General features: G+C 40.2%; 1 protein-coding gene and 1 long non-coding RNA gene across 5 annotated transcripts in view; one reads left to right on the forward strand and one right to left on the reverse strand.

Moving 5' to 3' along the window:
- The window catches only part of LOC109404753 (protein ECT2), a 151,926-nt gene that overhangs the window by 107,220 nt on the left and 23,557 nt on the right, over positions 1-21,149 (forward strand). For 3 of the 4 annotated variants that reach the window (XM_029870296.2, XM_029870295.2, XM_029870297.2), the window contains exons 3-6: positions 1,259-1,394; positions 9,546-9,652; positions 9,748-9,997; positions 12,055-13,494. In XM_029870296.2, the coding sequence (XP_029726156.1) occupies positions 1,259-1,394; positions 9,546-9,652; positions 9,748-9,997; positions 12,055-13,494 (1,933 nt within the window). The remainder of the gene's footprint in view (positions 1-1,258; positions 1,395-9,545; positions 9,653-9,747; positions 9,998-12,054; positions 13,495-21,149) is intronic. The other variant, XM_029870298.2, reaches the window with a different exon arrangement.
- LOC134288739 (uncharacterized) overlaps positions 1-21,149 on the reverse strand; it is a 110,822-nt gene that overhangs the window by 43,611 nt on the left and 46,062 nt on the right. The gene's annotated exons all lie outside the window — the stretch shown is intronic.

The raw sequence follows: 21,149 nt of genomic DNA on the forward strand, positions 1-21,149 counted from the left end.
AGGAGCTCCATCGAACCCCCAACATCCCCTACAGGGTGGTATAGATTGCATTGCCGGGGCGTGAAGCTCTTTTCAGCATGCATTGACTGTCGCTGGCGATGAAATTTATGGTCAATACATGCCACATACTTGCTCTCCATTGCAGTAGCAGCAGCAGCAGCACAAGTAGGTACTAGCCGCCAGCCAGCAGCGAAAAACGATGCTGCAAGTGCAAATCGTCTCCCTTTCGGAATTTGTCTGCAACGGGTGAACGCACATCTGTCAGTGCCATGACGGGATGCCGTATCAATAATCATAAAATTAATTGTTTATCTCACACGCTGCTGGTAGCTAGTGTGTGACTGGATGAAAACTTAGCTCAATCACTGGAAATCCGCGATTTCATTCTGAGCACTTTTCTGGGTATCAATGCACGAATCACTTGAGCTTCTTAGTTTCCCACACAGTTTCATTCTGCGTCCGTTACTCGATGCAGGATATCGATAAAAAAAATGTTGGATCGATTGTGTTTTTATTGGGCTTAGCCACATGTACGAGCTGCTGGTTGCGGTCGATCGAGCTCCATACTGGCTCCGAATGCACCACGATACTTGTTGTGTAAGCGAAGGAAATTCGAGATAGCTGTACTGGATGTTGTTTTGCTTCAGCTCCACTGTATGTACCGCAACACGATAGCAGAATCCAATAAAATGACAATTTAGTGGCTCGGTATTGTCTCCATCAGTTCGCTATCTGTGCAGGACAACGCAACGCAACGGTGGGATTGAAATGCTTGTGAGAATTCCGCCGTGATCACGATGAGACAGCATCAATTTATTGATATATGCTCGGTCATCATGTGTGTTGGCAGTGGCCTTCGTTGCAGATATTCTCGGAAGCTTAATTGGATGATAGCTCTGGGGTCGTCGCAAATCGTTTTACTGTTTCTATTGTTCGGTTAAGGGAATCATCTCTGGTTGTTTATTTTTATTTACAGTCTAAAATGCAAAACCCGGAATTATCTTCTAAAACATCGTTTAAATATTAAAACTACAAAAAGCATAGAATGCTTTCGCATTCAGGCTCTCAATGCTGTAGGATAAATAAAGTTCTGATAAATATGAAATAATTAAATTATTATACACAACACATTAAAACTATAGCATCTGATTATACTACTGTATCATTCCACTGACTTGTGATTTCTCGATTCGTGCTACTTCTAGTCAATAGATCAACCAAATTAAAACTTCTGTCTTCCGTTCCTATTTTTTTCCAGAATCCTTGGCCCACCGGCTCTGCAGCAGGCTGCAAGAGGCGGCGATGGGATCCCACACAACAACCGTCCAATCTACAACTATTGCATGCGGGGCGTCATAACGTGTTTCACCGGTATTCGCAAGAAGGACGAGCTGGTAAGTTAATTTATTTGCTACATACAGGAGAAAAACCACATCCTCAATTAGGGGTGGCCATACGTGCACATGAACCATCACCGACCAATAGGGCTTCTCTATCATTTCTGGCCAAACATTTTAATAGGTCCTATCTGCATTTGAAAGGCTTTCTTTGTTCACTTTCTCTTTCAACTATTGCAATGTAATGGTACATTTTTCAAATATTTTTGGAGTAAAAGACGATTGTTTTGACCATCGTTCAATGCAAGGAGACAATCATAATACAAAAAAAAAATAGCTGAGATATTAACTTAAGAGAGGGAAATTGAAGAGAGCCTCTCTTCTGCAGATAGGACCTTAAGACATGTTCGGCCTGATTTTCCAACCATCGCCCTAACCTTTTTGAATTAAGACAACTCGACATACACATACAACGACTAATGACAGTGAACCATTAGGAGGGACTGGCCTTCAATCTACATCTCATTTGAGCGGGGCCGTGCTACCGTAATTTAGCAATTTCGGTTTTCACTTTGAAGTGGAAATTGAAAAATGAATCCTAATCATTTACTGCCACCAAGAGAGAAAAGCTGGTGTTGACCGTTTGTTGTTGCTTCTAGGAAGTATCCCCCGCATAAATCGATGAAATAGATTGTGTTTCTGTTCTGTGTCTCTTGCCATGATTACCTCCCTCGATGCCCTTTGGTGCGGTTTGATTGGGTCCAGGTCGCGGCCTTTTCCCTATGGCTCGGAATTGTTCCTTCCGATCACGTGTGAAGCCCCTAACCGATTCGATGGGAAAGTTGCGGCAATGACAAGGACGGCGATGATGATGATGATGATGATGTCTTTCTCGTTTGTCCTTCCTTGATGCCGATATAATGTAGAAGAAAATTCTGGTTGGAAACTCTAGGCTTACGGGATGGTCGTCGGTCCAACGAAGAACAGTTTTCTTTTTAACGCTAGAAAGAGCCGGTAATTTGCGGAAAGGAAATACACACTACAACACAGAGCCCATACGGAACGAGGGAATGGAACGTGACATCTTTTCCGGAGCGTTCGCCCTTAGAAAAAGCAGGGAAATGACCTCGGGCACTCGAAATTGCCATATTTGGGTAATAGAGGGCGACCGGATCTCTGGGTAGAATCATTTTGCGGCACGCGGTGAATACGAATAAGATTTGCTGATGCAATTAAGGGCGATATGTCAGCGATTTCTGAACGGACCGACCGGATGTGATGAAGTGTAGGGTCTAGGGAAGTTCACAATGCTGGAAAAGTGATCGTTTTGGATCCTGTTAATGTGAAACAGGATGAGAATGATGATGATTGGATATCGAAGGAGTTCATTGATGTGCACTTGGCAGTCAATATTGTTTGATTTGTGTTTTGATTAACTGTAGCACTGATACGTTTTGATTATTTTCTATTCTTGAATTTCGACGAGTTTATATAGATAGTATACAAAATAGTTTTGATGAGCATCATCAATGAAAATGATGTACATCATGTTTACAAAATCCCTAACATTTTCAGTTCAGCTGAAAGATCATAAAAAAAACATATTTTGAAACATACATTCCGTTAGCTTGACATACTTTACAGATGGGCTTTTAAATAATGTAAATATTTTCTGTAGAATCCCTTAAACGTTTTTTAAACCTCCAAAGGATACCTGGGGTCCATTGGACCCCAGAGCCACTTTGAAGTGGTCGCAAAAAAGTTTGGATTGACATATCGGCCCCATTTTTACACTACCTTCAAACTATATCGAGATGAGTTATTTGTTCAAAAATATCGATAGTTTCATGACGTACTATGGGTTATTTTGGATTTCAAAGTTGAACCGGGCGATTTTGTACCCCTGGGGTCCATTGGATCCCACGGCACGAATGGTTATATCTTTTGATCGTGACTTCCTAGAATAATACTGTCTTCGACAAAATTGTTGAATAGGCCAAAGGCTATCTTATGATAAATAAATTGAATCGAAATTAGCTCAGTAGATGGCGCTAGTGTGTGTATAAAATAAGGATTAAAAGTTATATTTAGCACGAACATTTTTGTTTTCTGAATGTATAGAATATTCGTGTCTTCGGCAAAAGTGTTTAATACATCAAGAACTATTTGATAACAGTTTTTCTGCAAGCTGGCGCTAATAAATACATATCCGCCCAGCATCCTAGACACTAGCCTGGTACACGGTTTATATGAGAAAATACAAAAAAAAATGGAAAAACTCAAGCTCCTGTATACTTTTCGAGTTCCACTTTGATCCCATATCAACTGTGCAAAAATTCAGATCGATCGAAAAAAAAAAAACTATATTTTAGCGCCCGCCATTCTCAGTTTTTCATACGATTTACTATGGGGAAATTTTACTTTGCAAAGAAAAATCGCTAGAAATCACCCTTAGATCCCTAAAAATAAGTCGATGAACGATTTCTGTAGAAAACTTCACTAGGAATCAGACCTCCGAAGACAGAAAATCGATGCGACGTTCGTGAAAACAATTAATTGGGCCTCACACGAACGATAAAATGACGAGATTTTATTATTTATTGTTATTCCTTACATGTTAAACAGCGTTTGCATGTCATTCGGTTTTCAGTCAATAACTTTTTCCACATGCCTTAGATCGCTTTGCGGTCTTCAGAGGGTTAGTTCCTCGTAAAATTTCCAACAGAAATCATTCATCGATTCACTTTTAGGGGTCAAGGGGCAACCTGTGGCGATTTTTATTTGAAAAAGTGATTATCCCCATACTAAATCGTATGAAAACTTAAATTGGCTGGCGCTAAAATATAGTTTCTCCGATCGAGCTGAAATTTTGCACAGTTGATATTGTGCAAAATGGAACACAAAAAGGGTACAGGAGTAAAATGTCTTTCTGTGTGACACGCTACTAGACACCCCAAGCGACAAATGTCCGCAAAATGGAAACTTCTTTTGAGGTGAATGTCTTAATACAATATGTCTTGACACAATATATTTACATATTGTAAACGATACCAATAATTCCTATTTGGTAGATAATTTACTTCAGAATTGTCTCATCTGGTGGCGCAAATGTAGATGCAAAGATCATATATAAATAAGACTTTTAAACCATATTTCAAAAATGTAAAACATATGTACATATTTGTTACGTTGATATCTCTATGGAGAGAAAATATTCGAAGTTGCTGTCTTCGGCAGAATTATGCATATGGATGTAAGTTTTCAATTTCAATAATTTCTAATTTAATACAGGGATTCTTTCAATAATTCCTCTCAACGTTCCTCCAGGGCTTCATCTAGGAAATACTCTTGGAACTCATCCGCATCTTTTTCCAGAAATTCTTCCCGGGATTTACCCAGGAATTCCTCCAAGTATTCCTTTTGGGATTCCTCCAGAAACTCGTCCAGAATCCTAGGATTCATCGTCCAGAAGAAATACGTCCCACCTCGGATTCCACTCGGAATTCCTCTTGGGATTCATCTAGGAATTTGTCCTGGGATTCCTCTAGGATTTTCTCCTGACATTCATCCAGGAATTTTTACAGGAACTCCTTCTGGGATTGCTGTAGGAATTCCTCCCGGAATTTCTCTAGAAATTTAACCCGGAAATACTCCAGGAATTTATTCCGGGTTTCTCCAGGAATTGCTCCTCGGATTACTCAAAGAATTTCTCTTGGGATGCCTCTAAAATATAAACTGTGCATTCCAATTACATTACTGGGCTATGCATTCGCAAGTCTGTCGATTCTATAGTGTCTATATTTTTTAATCCCATGTCCTACCAAAAATGTTGCCGTAGACACCATCTCTATAAATAACAAGTATCCGGATGTACAACAGATATAAAATGTAAAAAAATGCTCATTAGCGCCACCTTATGGCAGAGTTCAGAACCAAATAGATTTTTATTCTACCGAACAACTTATCTTTCTAAGTAATCAGGATCCTGAGATATATAAGATATAAATGTTGTATGCTCACTAGCGTCGCCTAGTGATGGAATATCAAATCAAACGGTTCATCATCTATAGGGGGTTGTGGGGCAAGATGGCCATTAGTATGGGACAAATATCAAATCCTCGCTCCAGTCGACTTTTTAGATCCCATTTAGGTCCCATATGAACTGTGCAAAATTTCAGCGCAGTCGGTGAAACTATAATTTAGCGCAAGCGGTTCAAAGTTTTCATAGGATTTACTATGGGAAAAGTTACACTTTCCGATAAAAAATCCCAGAGGTCGCCCCTTGTCTCCTTAATTCAAATCGATCAATGTTTCTTGTAGAAAAATCAATTATGAAACTTTCCTTCGAAGACCGCAAAACAATTGGATGCTTGTGGAAAAAGTTATTGATTTATTACCGATTAGTGATTCAACGAACGGCTTTTTGTTTTGTTTTATTAGCAGCACTGTAGCTGCTGCCTTGGCTGCTGCTGTTTCTGGGGGTGGTGATGCCTCCCGCCACCCCATGCAACAACGGCAGCAGCAGTGCTGCTGATAAAACAAAACAAAAAGCCGTTCGTTGGATCACTAATCGGTAATAAATCAATAACTTTTTCCACAAGCATCCAATTGTTTTGCGGTCTTCGAAGGAAAGTTTCATAATTGATTTTTCTACACGAAACATTGATTGAATGGGATCTAAAAAGTCGACTGGAGCGAGGATTTATTTTTTCCATACAAGCGTGTACCATACTAATGGCCATATGGGGCAAGATGGCCACCCTGTCTTTTAAGCATTAATTCGCAACACAAAAATATTTTCTGCATGGGTTGTGATTATAAACAATGCTTTATGTTTATAATGTGCGAAAAAGTTACTATTAGTTTAAAAAATCTGCTATAAAATAGTGTTTGAAGTTTGAGTGTTCAAAAACAGTGTTTTCTTATAATATCAGGTCATCTGATTTTAAGGATTAGTAATGAAATAACATTGTTTTAAAATTTATTTTTAATTTTTAATGGTGTCTATATGTGACTGCTGTTCAGCCTCGACAATAAAATTTTAATGTTTTAAATTAATTATGTCATATAAAAAATGATAAACATATCGTAATCATTCGGGGCAAGATGGCCACCTGTGGTAAGGCCTATGTCGCCATCCAAAAATCAATCTAAAGCAGCCTCAAAACTATTATTGATGTTTAGAAATATTGCAAAACCACAGAAAATTGCTTTTCATATTAGTTTAAGCTGTTAAAATTAATTACGATGGAGATGATACCCCAAAAATACTTTGAAGTTATTTGCTGTTGAACGGTGATTGGTTTCATTGAATATTTTGGCACAGGGATGGAAAATCGTAGCTAAAAGCGCTATAAGGGTTCGTTACAAGACGTTGAATTACAGTATAGTGCATGAAAAGAGTAGCAATGTATCTAAATCGTTTCGAGAAAAACAAGTTTGCTGAAAAAATAGACCAAATCATAGAACATTTCCAAATAAATTTCTCCTCTCTCCTCTTCTTGGCGTAACGTCCTCACTGGGACAAAGCCTGCTTCTCAGCTTAGTGTTCAATGAGCACTTCCACAGTTATTAACTGAGAGCTTCCTCTGCCAATGACCGTTTTGCATGTGTATATCGTGTGGCAGGCACGATGATACTCTATGCCCAAGGAACTCAAGGAAATTTCCTTAACGAAAAGATCCTGGACCGACCAGGAATCGAACCCGTCACCCTCAGCATGGTCATGCTGAATACCCGTGCGTTTACCGCCTCGGCTATATGGGCCGAAATTTCTATCGATTTTATTTCAAACATTATCATAAAGAAAATGGTGTCAAATACTACACCATCTGTAGGCAAAGCGTTGCGGATGATTCGACCTTGGTTTATTGAACGTTGCTTAGGGATTAAAACATACTAATTGTAAAAATTTAGCTCTGTGGCCGTCTTGCCCCGATGGGGTGGCCATCTTGCCCCATATGGAAAAAAATCTATGTCGAAAGTAACATTTTTCAAATGAATTTATTTTGCAATGGTAGTGCAAAATAAAATGCTTTTTTGTGTTAATAAGATAGAAAAGACATAAAACAAAGGGAATGAGTGTTAAATAGCCATATTCTAATGAAAGTATATGCTCCCAAGGCGCCTAAGCTTAGGGTGGCCATCTTGCCCTACAACCCCCTATGTCCTTCCAACTTTGCCGAAGACACCAACTCTATAAGTTATCAGGATCATGAGATATATGAGTTGTTAACTTCATAAATATTATGTATACATATTTGTCGTGATGTCTCTTTGAGTTCATTCAAATAATACGTAACGCAAAATTTGACAATTTTGAAACTCCTTCCTACTCCACGTAACAACTTTTCTATGGTAATTTTTGAATTTTTGTATAAAGCGTACAGAAGTGCGATTTATTTTTTGTTATGTGCGTCTTGTCCACTTGCTTTGGTACGTTACATCCTGTTGATTAGTGGCGTTTTGGAGTGCTCTCTAGCGCCAACTCTCGGAAATTTCCCAAACTAAATTGTGCAGCACTAGATAGGCATTGACTTTGCCGAAAACATCAACCTTTTAAAAAGTAAGGATCACGAGATACGTGAGAATATATGTTAGGGTCCAATGGACCCCAGGGAACTATTTTTCCAGAAATTCAGTAAGGGTTTCTTTCTGGAACTTCTTTAGAAATGCCTCTTGGAGTGCCTTCCAGGATTTTTCACAAGATTCCTCCCGTATTTTTTCACGCCATTTTCCCAGGTATTACATTTTTCCAACCTTTAAATAATTCTTTCCGGGATTCTTCCTTAAGAATTTTCCAGAATTCCGACCGCATTCTCCTGGATTTTTTCACGAGAATCCTACAGAATTTCTTCCGTAGGTTTTTTTCAGTGTTGGTTGCTTTTAGAGTCATGAGAAATTTTCTTGAGTTCTTTATGCGTTTTCCCCAAAGAAATTTTTAAGGAATTTCCTCCATGATTTATCCCGAGATATCCGCAAGATTTTCTCTCAGATGTCTTCGCGTAGTTTCTCCTAGAGATTCTCGGGATAAAACCTTTCCGCGATTCCTTTTCTTTAGCTTTCTTTTCCCGAGAATGTTTCAAGGAGTGTCTTCTTGGATAACCTAAAAAATTTACCTTAAGAAATTCCCGGAGAATAATCGGAAGAAATTCAAGTGAAATCTTGCGAGAAACGCCACAAGACCTATCAGAGAAAACTCGAGAGAAACTTCGGAAGAAATACTGGGGAAATATCTCAGAAAAAAGTCCGCAAGTAAACCTGGAAGGAAGTATTAAGGATATTCAAGAAAGAACTCTGGAAATCTTCAAGAGAAATCCCGGAAGGAAATATGAGCGAAATCCCGCGAGAAGAGAAATATCGAAAACCACTCTGGAAGAACTTCTTGGAAGAACTTCTGCAAGAGTCTCGCAAAAATTCCGACAGAAACCGTTGGAAAATTAACCTTAAAGTTAAATCACTAAGGAAAATTCTTGAAGAAACTATGAACACATTTTGGAAAGATCTCCCGAAGCAGTCTAGCGAGAAACTTTGGAAGCACATCGGGAAAACCTCTCAAAGGAATCCTGGGAAGAATACTCAGAAGTCTCCAAAGAACAAAAACTGTTGATATGCTATTTGCTAATGCCCAGTTTTTCGTAATATTTTCATTGAAATCTCAACATTATTACACCACCAGGAACATACATCACAGTTCAGTTTCAAAACTATGTAAGAAATTTAGCGGTTATATTGTTCGTTGAATTACTGATTGGACGCCTGAATGGTTTTCCTAATTTTTGTATGTACTCCTTCTAAAAATAAATTATCAGTGGGAATTTCAAAGCTATCTTCTTAAATTAACCCAAAAGAACACTGACAGATTTTTGTATTATTTTCGATGAAGTATTGCAAAAAAGTTCGTGGAAGAATTAGACGTTTTGGGATCAAATCCCACTCCCGACATACTTACAAAATGAGAGCTCTTCCTTAGGAATATAAGTAAACCTGTGGGTCTCGAGATAAACTAGCCCTAGGTTATAAAATCTCGTTGATACAACTAAAAAGAAAACATTAATGGTTTAATCTGGAATTATCTGAAAAAATATGAAAATATCGACTTGGAATTCCATTCTTACAATTCAGTACATAACCTGCTCCTGCCACATAGAAGATTTGATGGCTACTCAATAAGCATTCACGTTTAACCTTCTCTTCATTTCTTTCCAGACCCGCCTGGTAGACCTCATTCACTCAATGGGTGGATCGATCCGAAAAGACATGAATACCAAGGTGACACATCTCATTTGCAATACAACCGGAGGCGAAAAGTACCAGTAAGTATTCACAATAAGAATCACAACCAACACGCCAAACTCACTTTCACACACAATTATCCCCCTCTCCTCTCTCTGTGTTCCGTCCCCTCCAGGTACGCAATGACTTTCCGGTTGGCCGTGGTCCGCCCCAGCTGGGTTGTACAAGCGTGGCAGAACCGTAACGATCCGAACTTTGCGGCCAACGTGGAAGAGTTCACCAAAAGTCACCGACTGAAAGCGTTCGAGGGGCAGAAAATCTGCTTTTTCGGCTTCCCGCCGGAAGAGCACCAGCACATGGTCGATGTGCTGAAGATGAACGGAGGCATTCCAGCGGACCTGGAGGACCCGGAGTGTTCGCATGTGGTGAGTGTTGTTGTTGGTGTTGTTCTCTTGGTAATTGTTAACCGCCGGGGGAGAAGAATCGATTGATTAATTACTCCCCAATCGGAATATGTTGGGGCACGTGAATTTTAAAAATGCATTTTCTCGGATGCCACAAAAAAGCCTTGTTTTTTTTTATTTTATTTTGGTTGAATGACTCATTAAATTACGCTTCAGTTTACAATGTGCAGTGATTGCAACGCACCATGCTCGTGACAGCGAATTTATTTCGTTTGTTTTAAGCAAATGTGCGATCATAAAAGTCCTATTGAACAATGCATAAATGCATTGAATGTTCACTGCTGATGATTGATCGGAAGCCATCGGAAGCATTATAACAAATTAAACGTTACGTAATGCTTGAAGTAACTTGAAGATAGTCAACCAAAATATACATTATAGCAATAATCTATAATGGCCTTTGAGGTAATGAGCATGAGCGAATACTCAGAGATCCGGTCCATGTGCGCACACGTAATATAGTGAGAACGGAGCAAAGGCGGCGTATATCAATTCTATTGTGTCGGTAATGATGGGTAAAGGACGCTTTGGTGCCTGTTTAGTAGTGTAATTTTCCGACACAACGGAAAATTGGCTGCCCATTCAGGATTTAGCGGCGGTTCTCCCTTCAGGAGGAGGTCTTTTTGATCTATCACCACACGTTAGCAAAATGATTTATTCAAATTGTAATTAATAATTGGTGTATTCACTTATACTCGGTGCATGGGAGTGGGGATGACGGGGTTTGTGGATGTGTACGGCTGATGTGTGCATGTGCATGGGAGTTTCTGGATGATGGGTTGCTTTAATTAATAGTTCAATTATTAAAATTATTCATCGCAATCCTCATATACTCATAAGGGTCCAGGTTTGGTTGAACACTAAGTTATTCTCGCTGATACCAGACCGCCACATAGATTATGAGAAAGCCAACCAACAATCATCTCATAACCCATTTTTTAATAAGCGATTTCTAAACATTCTAAAAACCAACCAACCTAACGAAACGAAAATGTATGTCATCAAAATAATCGAAGAAGGAATCCAGCTGTTTCAAAAGGGAATCTTCATTACAGCATCCGCACGATAACTGACTACTGTTTAAACTGAACTGCTTTTTAATTGGTCGCTCGATAACTGGATCAAAGACCAGTTAACAAGCAGTTTACAAATGGATAAACAAAGGACAGGACAATACAACAACAGCCTCCGGCGACGAGAGCTCAGTCCAGTTATCGAGCGGCGCTCGTTAACTGTACTGTCGTCAAAGTCCAGTTATCAGACAGAAGCTGTGTATGAATAAAAATACATCAAAATATAAACGAAAACACACAAGTTTAAATCAAGGTTCGAACAGAATAGCTAAGGTTCCGCTAAACCAGAGATCAGGAAATGATTGCTGTTAATTAAGAGAAATGATTCTAGAAAAAAACTCAATTGTTATGCTTCAGTTACAAGACCTAGAATTTTCAGTCATATAGACTAGAAAGTCAGCGAATTTTAAGAAATTTGATGTATAATATGTATGCACAAAATATATGTGTAAACAGTGGTCTGGTTTCAGCGAAAATTGCTTGTAGACATTGCAATCCTCATGGATTGCCCAAATCCTTTTGTTTATTATGAACACAAATTATTCACTTTCAACACATGCTCAGTTGTTATCAATCCATTATCATAACTGAAACGTTTCTCTCGCGTGGTTAACGTCAATGACAAATTCGCGTCCGCAAGGTTTTCATCAATCACATGCCCGGCAATTTTCTCAATTAGTAAGTACATTAACTAATCTCGATATACATTCCAAACACCAAGCACCGGAAGACGGGTTTCTATCGTGTTTGTTTCGCATCCATTCAAGACGGAGCGGAAAGCTGCCAAAGGAAAGATAACACCGATAAAGTACACCTAAATGCACCCATTCCAGCGACAAACACGTGGCACGTGCACACATACGCATTCACACTTACGCACCCACATTCTCTCATGCACACTTCCATGCCCCCATATAGTATCACAATTCGCACGCTCTTTCACAGGTTATGTCCAATACGGGAGAACATTTCGCCGATGCGTTGTTGCCAAACGCAGCCTCACCGAAAGATAAGAACCGCTCATCTGCGTCTTCGTCCTCGTCATCGTCGCCAGCATCTCCAGGTGGAGCAGATAACAACAACGGACAGCAATCAAATACTCCCCGCATGGACGGCAAATTGGTCGAGAAGCAGGAAGCTTTCATTAAGCGACTCAACGAGTGTCAAGCGGAAGACGAAGGGGGCAAGCAGGGGGAATGCTCCGGAATGCTGCGTCCCCTACCAGCCCTGGCGGAGGAAAGCGAAACCAGTGACAGTGCTTGCAGCCGAGTGGATCATATGAGCATAGCCGAGAATGAAAACAATTTGAACAAGGATTGCGAACAGCAGAATCAGTTGGACGTGTCTCCGATTAGATTCATAGATGAGAATGCTGAACATTCGGGCTCGGTCAATTCGAGCTCGACTCCGGAGGGTCCGGGAAAGATGGATGGCGTTGTGTTGACTTGTGGCGATGAGAATGAATTCCTCAATCCTAATAATATTTCACCTATTTTGAAGGTGAACCGAGTCAGTGATGAATCGCTGAAGAAAATTACCGAAGAAGATGAGGACGATGAAGATGATATAGACGATTATATCATTGCCAATAAGGATGCTCTGAAACGCAGACGTCAGGAAGACAGCTTCGATGATATTTCTATGATTTCCACCGATTCGTTAGCTACAAGTGTTGTTTTTGGTTCGGCCAAAAAACCTAAATTGATCCGTACTGGATCCATTACCAGGGGTCTACGAAGAAGCATGAGTTTCGCTGCCATCAAAACGCCAATAGCTTCAATGCTTCGCTCTCGTAGAAACTCCGTTGATCCAAACGCGTCCATTAGTTCCATCGCATCCATAGAAACTACTTTCAATGAATCAATCAAAAAGCCCGTGAAGGAAAAGCTACGTAGTATTCGCGATAAGATCACTAAAAGCAGTAAAAAAGAAACTCCAAAATCTATCAAAAACAAAGGTTTGATCACCTCCGCCAATTTGGACAGTCTCAAAAAAGTTTGCAAATTTAAGTCGGACAAAAATGTGGTCAACACCCCAGAACATTCGAAAAACGGTGACAAAAATGAGGTGGATTTCAAAACGCCGATCGCCCCTCCTCCCTACCCCAGTAGCTCGTCCTCTTCGAAAATCAAGAAGATGACCAACTTTTACCGACACTCGATGATAGCCACAACCTCTGCCAATAGCACAGCCCTGCTTGACGTACATCCACCGGCGCAAACAGGCGTCCCTCCCGAAGAGTCTAAGGATGATGAATTGGCCACTCTGTTGCCAATCGCAATCACGTCCGATTTGAACGAAACCGTCACAACGATCGAAGCTGTTGTAGGTCAAGATCTGGACTCCACCACGGCGACAGCAGCGGTACCACCAGCGACGACTACGGTATCTATCGCATTTCATTACGATTTTATATTCTCGACATCAATTACACCCCATTAAGAAGCACCCAATTCCGTTCTGTTGTAGATTTTCGTGTGTGATGTAATCAGATTTCATCTATGGTGATTGATTACCCTTGCCCAAACAGGTTTTCGTATAAAATGATGGATGTGTATTTCTCAGTTTTTGAATTCTTTGCATATAGAGTTTTGTATTTCACCCAAATTGCCCCGACCACACTGGCGCGCCTTTATGCTTTTATCACTGACACAATAGAATTGCAACCGTCCTTGCAGAGAGTTTGAATTGAAACCGCAGCCTTCGATTTCACTCGAATGTTGCAAAACATGCTCATAGTTCAAACGAGCCCTTCATCATCGAATCATTCATCTAAAACACACACACTCGCCATCGTATAAAACACTCGCAGCACATTAAATAACTATTTCTCTATATGCTTAGAATATCAAAAGCTCATTTCTACCCTCGCCTTTCTATCCCACCCCGTATTTGTAGTTACTAACAGCTATCCTTCCTAATACACTAACGTTCTGTCGCTGTTTTTCCACTCTCTCCCCCCAAGCTCTCCCCAGATCAATGGAATCAAAAACCAAAACTATGTTTGCTTTGCGTGTTAGAACATGCGGCAATCGAGAACAAAAAAAAACACCATAACTCTGATTTGATTAGCAAAACCGCCAATTAATTTGCATAATCGTTTACCCGTATCGATTTCCAACCTTTTAGCCGGAGTAGCGTCAATCCATGCTCGTGGAAATCATGGCTAGAGAAGGTCGTAGGTGTAGCTGGAGTATCTCTCCAGAGTACCTCAGTACATGCCCTTCTGAAAAAAATGTCCATGATTTTAGACATTTTTTTTATCAGCAGCAAAAGCTGACACTGCACCGTGCAAAAGATAAAGAAAGATATATCTTTTCCCAACATAAAGAACTGTACAGAACTGAAACATTAGTTCAATAGTATAAAATGGTATTTTTAACGATGAGTAAGTTCCATTTCATTAAAGGTCTATCCTCTATCCACCAAATAACAGGAGATAACAATTACTAGGGAAAGATTTATTACGCTTTCCTGACGGTACCATCGCCATCGTCAGTTGAGTTGAAAATTCATGATAGTTTTTTGTTGCTTGTCGTCCTTCTCCTGCTCAATGATTTGTAGACCAAAAATTCAAATTTATTATAATATTTTTGATTAACACCAGGAGCGGCGGTGGGGCGCTCTTTTCCCGTGTTAACACCCTCACTGCAACTGCAATTCTGCTCTGTGGCTGGGTGTGTGTGTGTATGTCATTAGTTAGGACGGCAAGAACCGTGGGAAGTTTTTTCACCAACAGGTGGGATGTTTCAACAACGGAAACAACAACACTAACGTCCTGTCCCCGTCGTCATCGTTGTTGCCGTCGACGTCGACGTCATTCGGGCTTGCACATTCAACAATAAGAGATGAAGTCATCCAGGACTAGCGGCATTTTTTTTTGTTTCGCTTTTCACTTTTGACAACATTTTTGCGTTCTTTTTTTCGTTGAAAAATATGACCGACCGTATGTGACATCCACCCTTACCGCAGCGTGAATCAACAAAATAAAGGAAAAAAACGGGGAGAATCGTGGTTCATGTGTTAATCATGAAAATTCAGTTGCATCCCACATAATTCTATTTTCATTTTATTTATGTTTGCTTTTTTGTACGGATAATACTATTTAAAGAGCATAAATATTGTTTCCATTTGGATAATAGAGTGACAATTCATTAAAAGTAGGATTCTGGAAGTTGAGAAAATCCATTTCTCAAACATAAATGCCAGAACTATTTTCAAGAATCTTTGACATATACTCCTATATCGTTCTTGTGGATCTGTTTACAAACAATGACGATAATTATGAGCATGTTAAATTTATTGAATATCTGTACTATTTTCACTATATTATTTTGCAATATGCAAGTAAAGTATACCGTTTTACTGAGAGGCGAACGAAATTTAACGATTAACAGGTAGTCCATGTTAACCGTTAGCTATTGCGTTTGTACTAATTCAAATCATATCTCGCATTTAGTAGGCATATGGATGCAACCGCAATGATCACTTTTTCATCATTAAGTTTCTATTTGGATTATTCTCTGTGTATTTTTCAGTATTGTGGAATACTATTGACGTGTATATCAGAGGATATTGTTAAAAGTCTTCTATGTAGGATATAGCAGGTATCAGTAGGTCGGCTTCAGAGGCACGTTTTCCTCCATTTGGGAAGTTTGTGTCATCGTCATAAACACGAGCCTATTCGTCATTTACCTAAGGAAGACGGGACGGAAGAAAGGATGGTAAAAGGACAGGTAAGGGGATACTCTAATTCACGGTGACGTCATCAAGAAAGAGCTCTCTTTCTCTCCTACAGGGAATTAGAAAACAACAGGACCAATACCTACCAAATTTGAAAGGTACTGGTCCTGTTGTTTTCTAATTATCTGTAATAGCGAAAGAGAGAGAATTTCGCCGTGAGGTGGTCTATAGGATCGTCATACACGCATAAGCGAACCACAATAATGGGTTCAAACAGCGCCCTGAAAAGGGCTATGTAATAACGCATAAAGTGTAAAAAGAGCCTATAGCTCTTTACCACAGCGGGCAAAGAACATCAGAATATCCTGAAGATTCAGTTTTACCCGAGTACCGAAAACTGAACAGTTACAAATGATACGAAGTTTCATAATCGAATGCACAACTATCGCATACAAATGAATCAGCTTGCTGTATTTTCAACAAGTCATAGATGAGTCAGCAGTGGCCAGTCAATGCTTTGACCAGCATGCTGCAATTCTGCTTTGACAGATTTGTAAGATACTTCGTCACCACTAGAGACGGCTCAGTACAATACAATTTTGTTTGACGACATGACTCCATACTATTCCAATATTGTTTGGGCTGAGTGGCAGCCCAGGTGTCGATCTGAAGCTTAACCTAACACTTATATACCGGAATAGTTGGCTCAGGGCCAATGAAGTCATGTGTTAGCTCCAGTGCGAGCTCACTCATCAGCCAATTCATTTTCAGCGCTGGAAGAATGGACATTGGATAGGTACCCATACAAGGTGAACAGCGTTTGCTGAATTCAGCTCCTCGATTTGAGTTCGACAAGCGATAACTATCGACCTGGGGTTGGCCGAAGCAAGTGTTGTGAAGTGTGTTGCAGTGAAGCAAAGCAGCCTGGCTATCTGAACAGAAGTATATTACTTTGCCCATTACGTGCTGCTGAAGTGCTGATTGCACTCCGCACATAAGAGCAAAGATTTCGGTCTGAAAAACGGTGCAGTGTCTACCAATTGAGTAAGACGGATACAGCCTTAGCTCACGAGAATAAACTCCAGCACCTGCTCGACCTTCGAGAAGGGAGCCATCAGTTTAACATACGATGTCTGAAATACTTCTCTCCAGATATCCAGATGTCCACTCTTCCCGGGAAGGGAATTTCGTGGAAAATGTCCTATATGGAAAATTACAGGCAATTGTAAGATCACTTGGAGCAAAGACATTTTTTTTTCAATTCACCAAAAGTGGAAACAACGAGGTGTGTGTTGATGTGCGGTTCACAGGAGTTTCCTCTAGTAGACCGAGTACCCGTAACCGGTAAGTGCAAGAAAGTGCTTCTTGTTTGAGATGAATGTGTAATGGAGCAACGTCAAAGAGAACTTCGAGCGCTGCCGTGGGAGTTGAAGAGAACGCTCCTGACATCGCCATTAAGCACATCCTTTGGAGATGGCCTAACTTTGATTGGACCACTGGCGTAGCCACGGGGGGGGGGGGGGGGGGATTTAAGGTTAAAACCCCCCCCAGAGCCAAAATTTGTGGAACAAATTTTCAGTATAAAATACTTTTTGGTGAAAAAAATTTTTGGCTGCGCCGCTACTTTGACACTTTTACTGAAATTTAATATATATGCTTTTATTGTACATTGCTGTTTACGCAGTGTGATGATCGAATAACGAAAAATGTATCATTGATCGTCAAAAACCCCTCCCAGAGCAAATTTCTGGCTACGCCACTGGATTGGACCGTTCTCATTTCGCCCTTTTGCCACCACACAAGATATCCATAAGCCAATATTGGCCGAACAACAGTTGTGTAGATCCATTTGATATACTTGGGTTTTAGACCCCAAGTTGTACCAAAGGTTCGCCGGCATCGTCCGAAGGCCATACAAGCTTTCTTGATTCTGAACTCAATGTGGGGTGTACAGGAATGCTTGGAATCAGGAATAACTCCAACGTACTTTACCTGTTCAGTCACATCGATTTCGGAATCGAAGAGACGCAAAGGTCGAACGCCATTACGGTTTCGCCTTTCCGTAAAAAGAACAATTAATGTTTTACTCGGAATTACCGAAAGGCCATATTGGCGACACCACCTATCAATTACCTGAAGGGGCTTTGCATCAGGTCGAAAAGGGTGCTGATGCACATACTGACTAACAATGTTAGGTAGTCGTCGGCAAAACCATAAGTAGGAAAACCGCTATTATTGAGTTGCCTCAATAGCGTATCTGCTACGAGATTCCACAAAAGCGGTGACAAGACTCCCCCTTGGGGGCATCCATAAACACTCAATTTCCTACACTCAGCGAAAAAACTAGCGAAATTCATCGAAATACCTTATGAAAATTTGCTATAACTCATTCTTATGGATGACATAAGAATACCTTATGAAAATTGATCGTGCTTACTATGACAAATTTCATAAGATAGACTTATGAAAAGAACAAAAAAATCTTATAATGATGCAGACTGGATTCGAACCATGAACGTCGAGATCACCGAGCCCGTGTTTTATCCTCACGGCTACCGACGCTTGAGAATACCATGTTGCTAAACATGAATAAAAGCCAAGTTGTGAGACGATTTTACGTCATAGAGTGACCTTATGAAATTCATCCAAATCATTATGATTATTTAAATGCCGTTTCATAAGTTGGGCCTTATGGAAATCTTAAGGTTATTTGGCTGAGTGTAATCCCTGCTAGACGCAATGTCGAGAAGAGATATCGGTTTTTGAGCATTTGATGAATCCAATTGGAAATCATTGGAGATATACCATGGTCCATGACTCCGTGCGGCTTCCAATATGGCATCGAAAGTCACCCTCGATATCTAAGAAAACATCCAAACAAGATTGCTTTAGAACGAATGCTTTCTCGATATCGTAAACAACCTTGTGTAAAAGAGTCACAGTGGACTTACCAGATTGGTAGGCATGTTGGTTCAGAGGCACGTTAGCCAGATGAACATCACGGATGTGATGATCCACAATGCGTTCTAAGCATTTGAGAAGAAAAGAGGTCAAACTGATAGGTCTGAAACTCTTTGCTTCTTCATACGACGCACGACCCACTTTCGGAATAAACTTTTTTTTTTTTTTTGCTAGGTTTCTAGCTGCACTCTGAATAGAGTTGAAACCTATACACTAGACCCGAAGATAGAAAAGAGTACGTAATCTTTCAGAAGCAGTTTGCCAGCCGTACGCGGAAAATGATATCCATTAAGACACTGTTGCAACTGACTCAGAAAGTTACGGTAGAAGATTGGAAAGTTTTCAATTGGTCAGTCAGTCAGGATTTGCCTATGTAGTGTTATGGTCACACGGTTTGTGTTTGTCTCCTTGTTTAATTTTGTGGTATGGTTAAATATGTTTTTCTCCTCGTTAAGTCAGTTGTCGTATGTTGTTTATTTTTTCATCGAATCAATCGAACCCTGTATGTTAAAATATAGTCGATCCTGTGTCAAATTGTTTTCTTGATTTGGCTAATCGTTTTCTACTTGTGTTCATCTCTTGTGTCCTTATGTCATCGGTCCAAAATCCACAGAAACATGTCACTGAACTTCTGAACATCTTAGAGACAATCAAAAATACGCCAAGTTGGTCAGTTGATTGCAATAAAATTTTAAAATAATAAAGATTTCATGTCAACTTTCATCCTGCTACAAATACTATTAAAAATATTCAAATTCGTTCAATTGTCCTATCGGTCCTACCTAGATGAACCATGTCATTTTCTCAAGCGTAGCCTAGAAATGTCAACCTAGTCATACACAAGTAACGTTGTTCAGTTAATATAAAGCAGTCAGTTTTTGCCCAAAATGTCACGTCGAACGCATTGACGTCAACAATGCGTTTAAGTGTTCGCACGTTAGCTTTGAATCTATCAGCACAATTAAGTGCTGCAAATCTCCTTCCCACTGTTGATTCTTCGGTCGATTTTTATTGCTTTATTTAAAGAAAATATGACCAACTAACATTGTAAAAATTCGAAAAAGCGACTATGACATTAATAAATTACTATGTAATAAAAATCAACCGAGAAACGTGGGAAATAGAGCCCAAACAACATTTTGAAGTCAGATGGCTGTAAAAGGTTCCAAAACCTGTCACGAATCCTATAATACTTTTATTAGGATTTGTAACGATCATCAAAACCTTCTCAAATCCAACCGACTTGGAACTATTGCTTGGGAATAGACTCTACTGAGCCCCGGCGGTTCCTCCTGTTTATCGAGCATGTCTGATGCATATGATCAGCCATACTCCATCTGCAGCAGCCGGTTCGTGATGAACCGTTGGAGGCGCATTAAAGTGTTAAAAAGGTGATATGTTTCACTAAAGAACACTACATTACAATAATCAAAATGAAACTCCTTCACTTTAATACCGTCAACCCCTGCGAACATGGCCAGGGCACTTTCGGAATAAACTTCACAGCAATATCCCGCCAGGATTTGGGAATATACCCTGTAGCAAAACTGCAAACAAGTATTTTTTTTTCAAAACATGATCAAATAATGATCAAATCCCTTCTGAAGCAAAATAGGATAAATCCCATCTGCCCCAGGAGATTTGAAAGGAGCAAAGCTATTAAGTGCCCACTCAATCGATTCTATAGTTACAATACTCCGACATCATGTTCATCTCTCTCTCTCTCTTCTTGGCGTAACGTCCTCATTAGGACAAAGCCTGCTTCTCAGCTTTCTATGAGAACTTCCACAGTTATTAACTGAGAGCTTCCTCTGACAATGACCATTTTGCATGCGTATATCGTGTGGCAGGCACGAAGATACTCTATGCCCAAGGAAGTCAAGGAAATGTCCTTTACGAAAAGATCCTGGACCGACCGGGAATCGAACCCGTCACCCTCAGCATTATCATGCTGAATACCCGTGCGTTTATCGCCTCGGCTATATGGGCCCTGTTTATCATGTTCATCCGAAGATGTAATATCCACACATCCAGGGAAGTGTGTGCTGAATAAGCATTCCAGAACTTCCTCATCAGAGGAAGTCAGATCGCCATTTGGCAAACGAAGTGCGTTCACTCGGAAATCCTTAGATTTCGCAAGGATTTTATTTAACCGACTGACTTCACTCAAACTGGAAACATTTGTACAAAGTTCAGCAGACCGAAGAGCTTTCTGGTAGGCCTTGCGAGCCGACCTGAAAGCCTCCGATCCAGCCGAACGTCGTCTGTTCCAACTCTTTCTACATTGTTTCCTGAGTTTCGCCAGATCAGAGTTCCACCAAGGGGTTCCTTTTGTGGTCTTCACAGACCGCAGAGGGCAAGCTTCTTCAAAAGCTTCCATGATGAAGGCCGTTGTA

Source organism: Aedes albopictus, chromosome 2 (genome assembly GCF_035046485.1).
Source record: "Aedes albopictus strain Foshan chromosome 2, AalbF5, whole genome shotgun sequence".
NCBI lineage: Eukaryota > Metazoa > Arthropoda > Insecta > Diptera > Culicidae > Aedes > Aedes albopictus.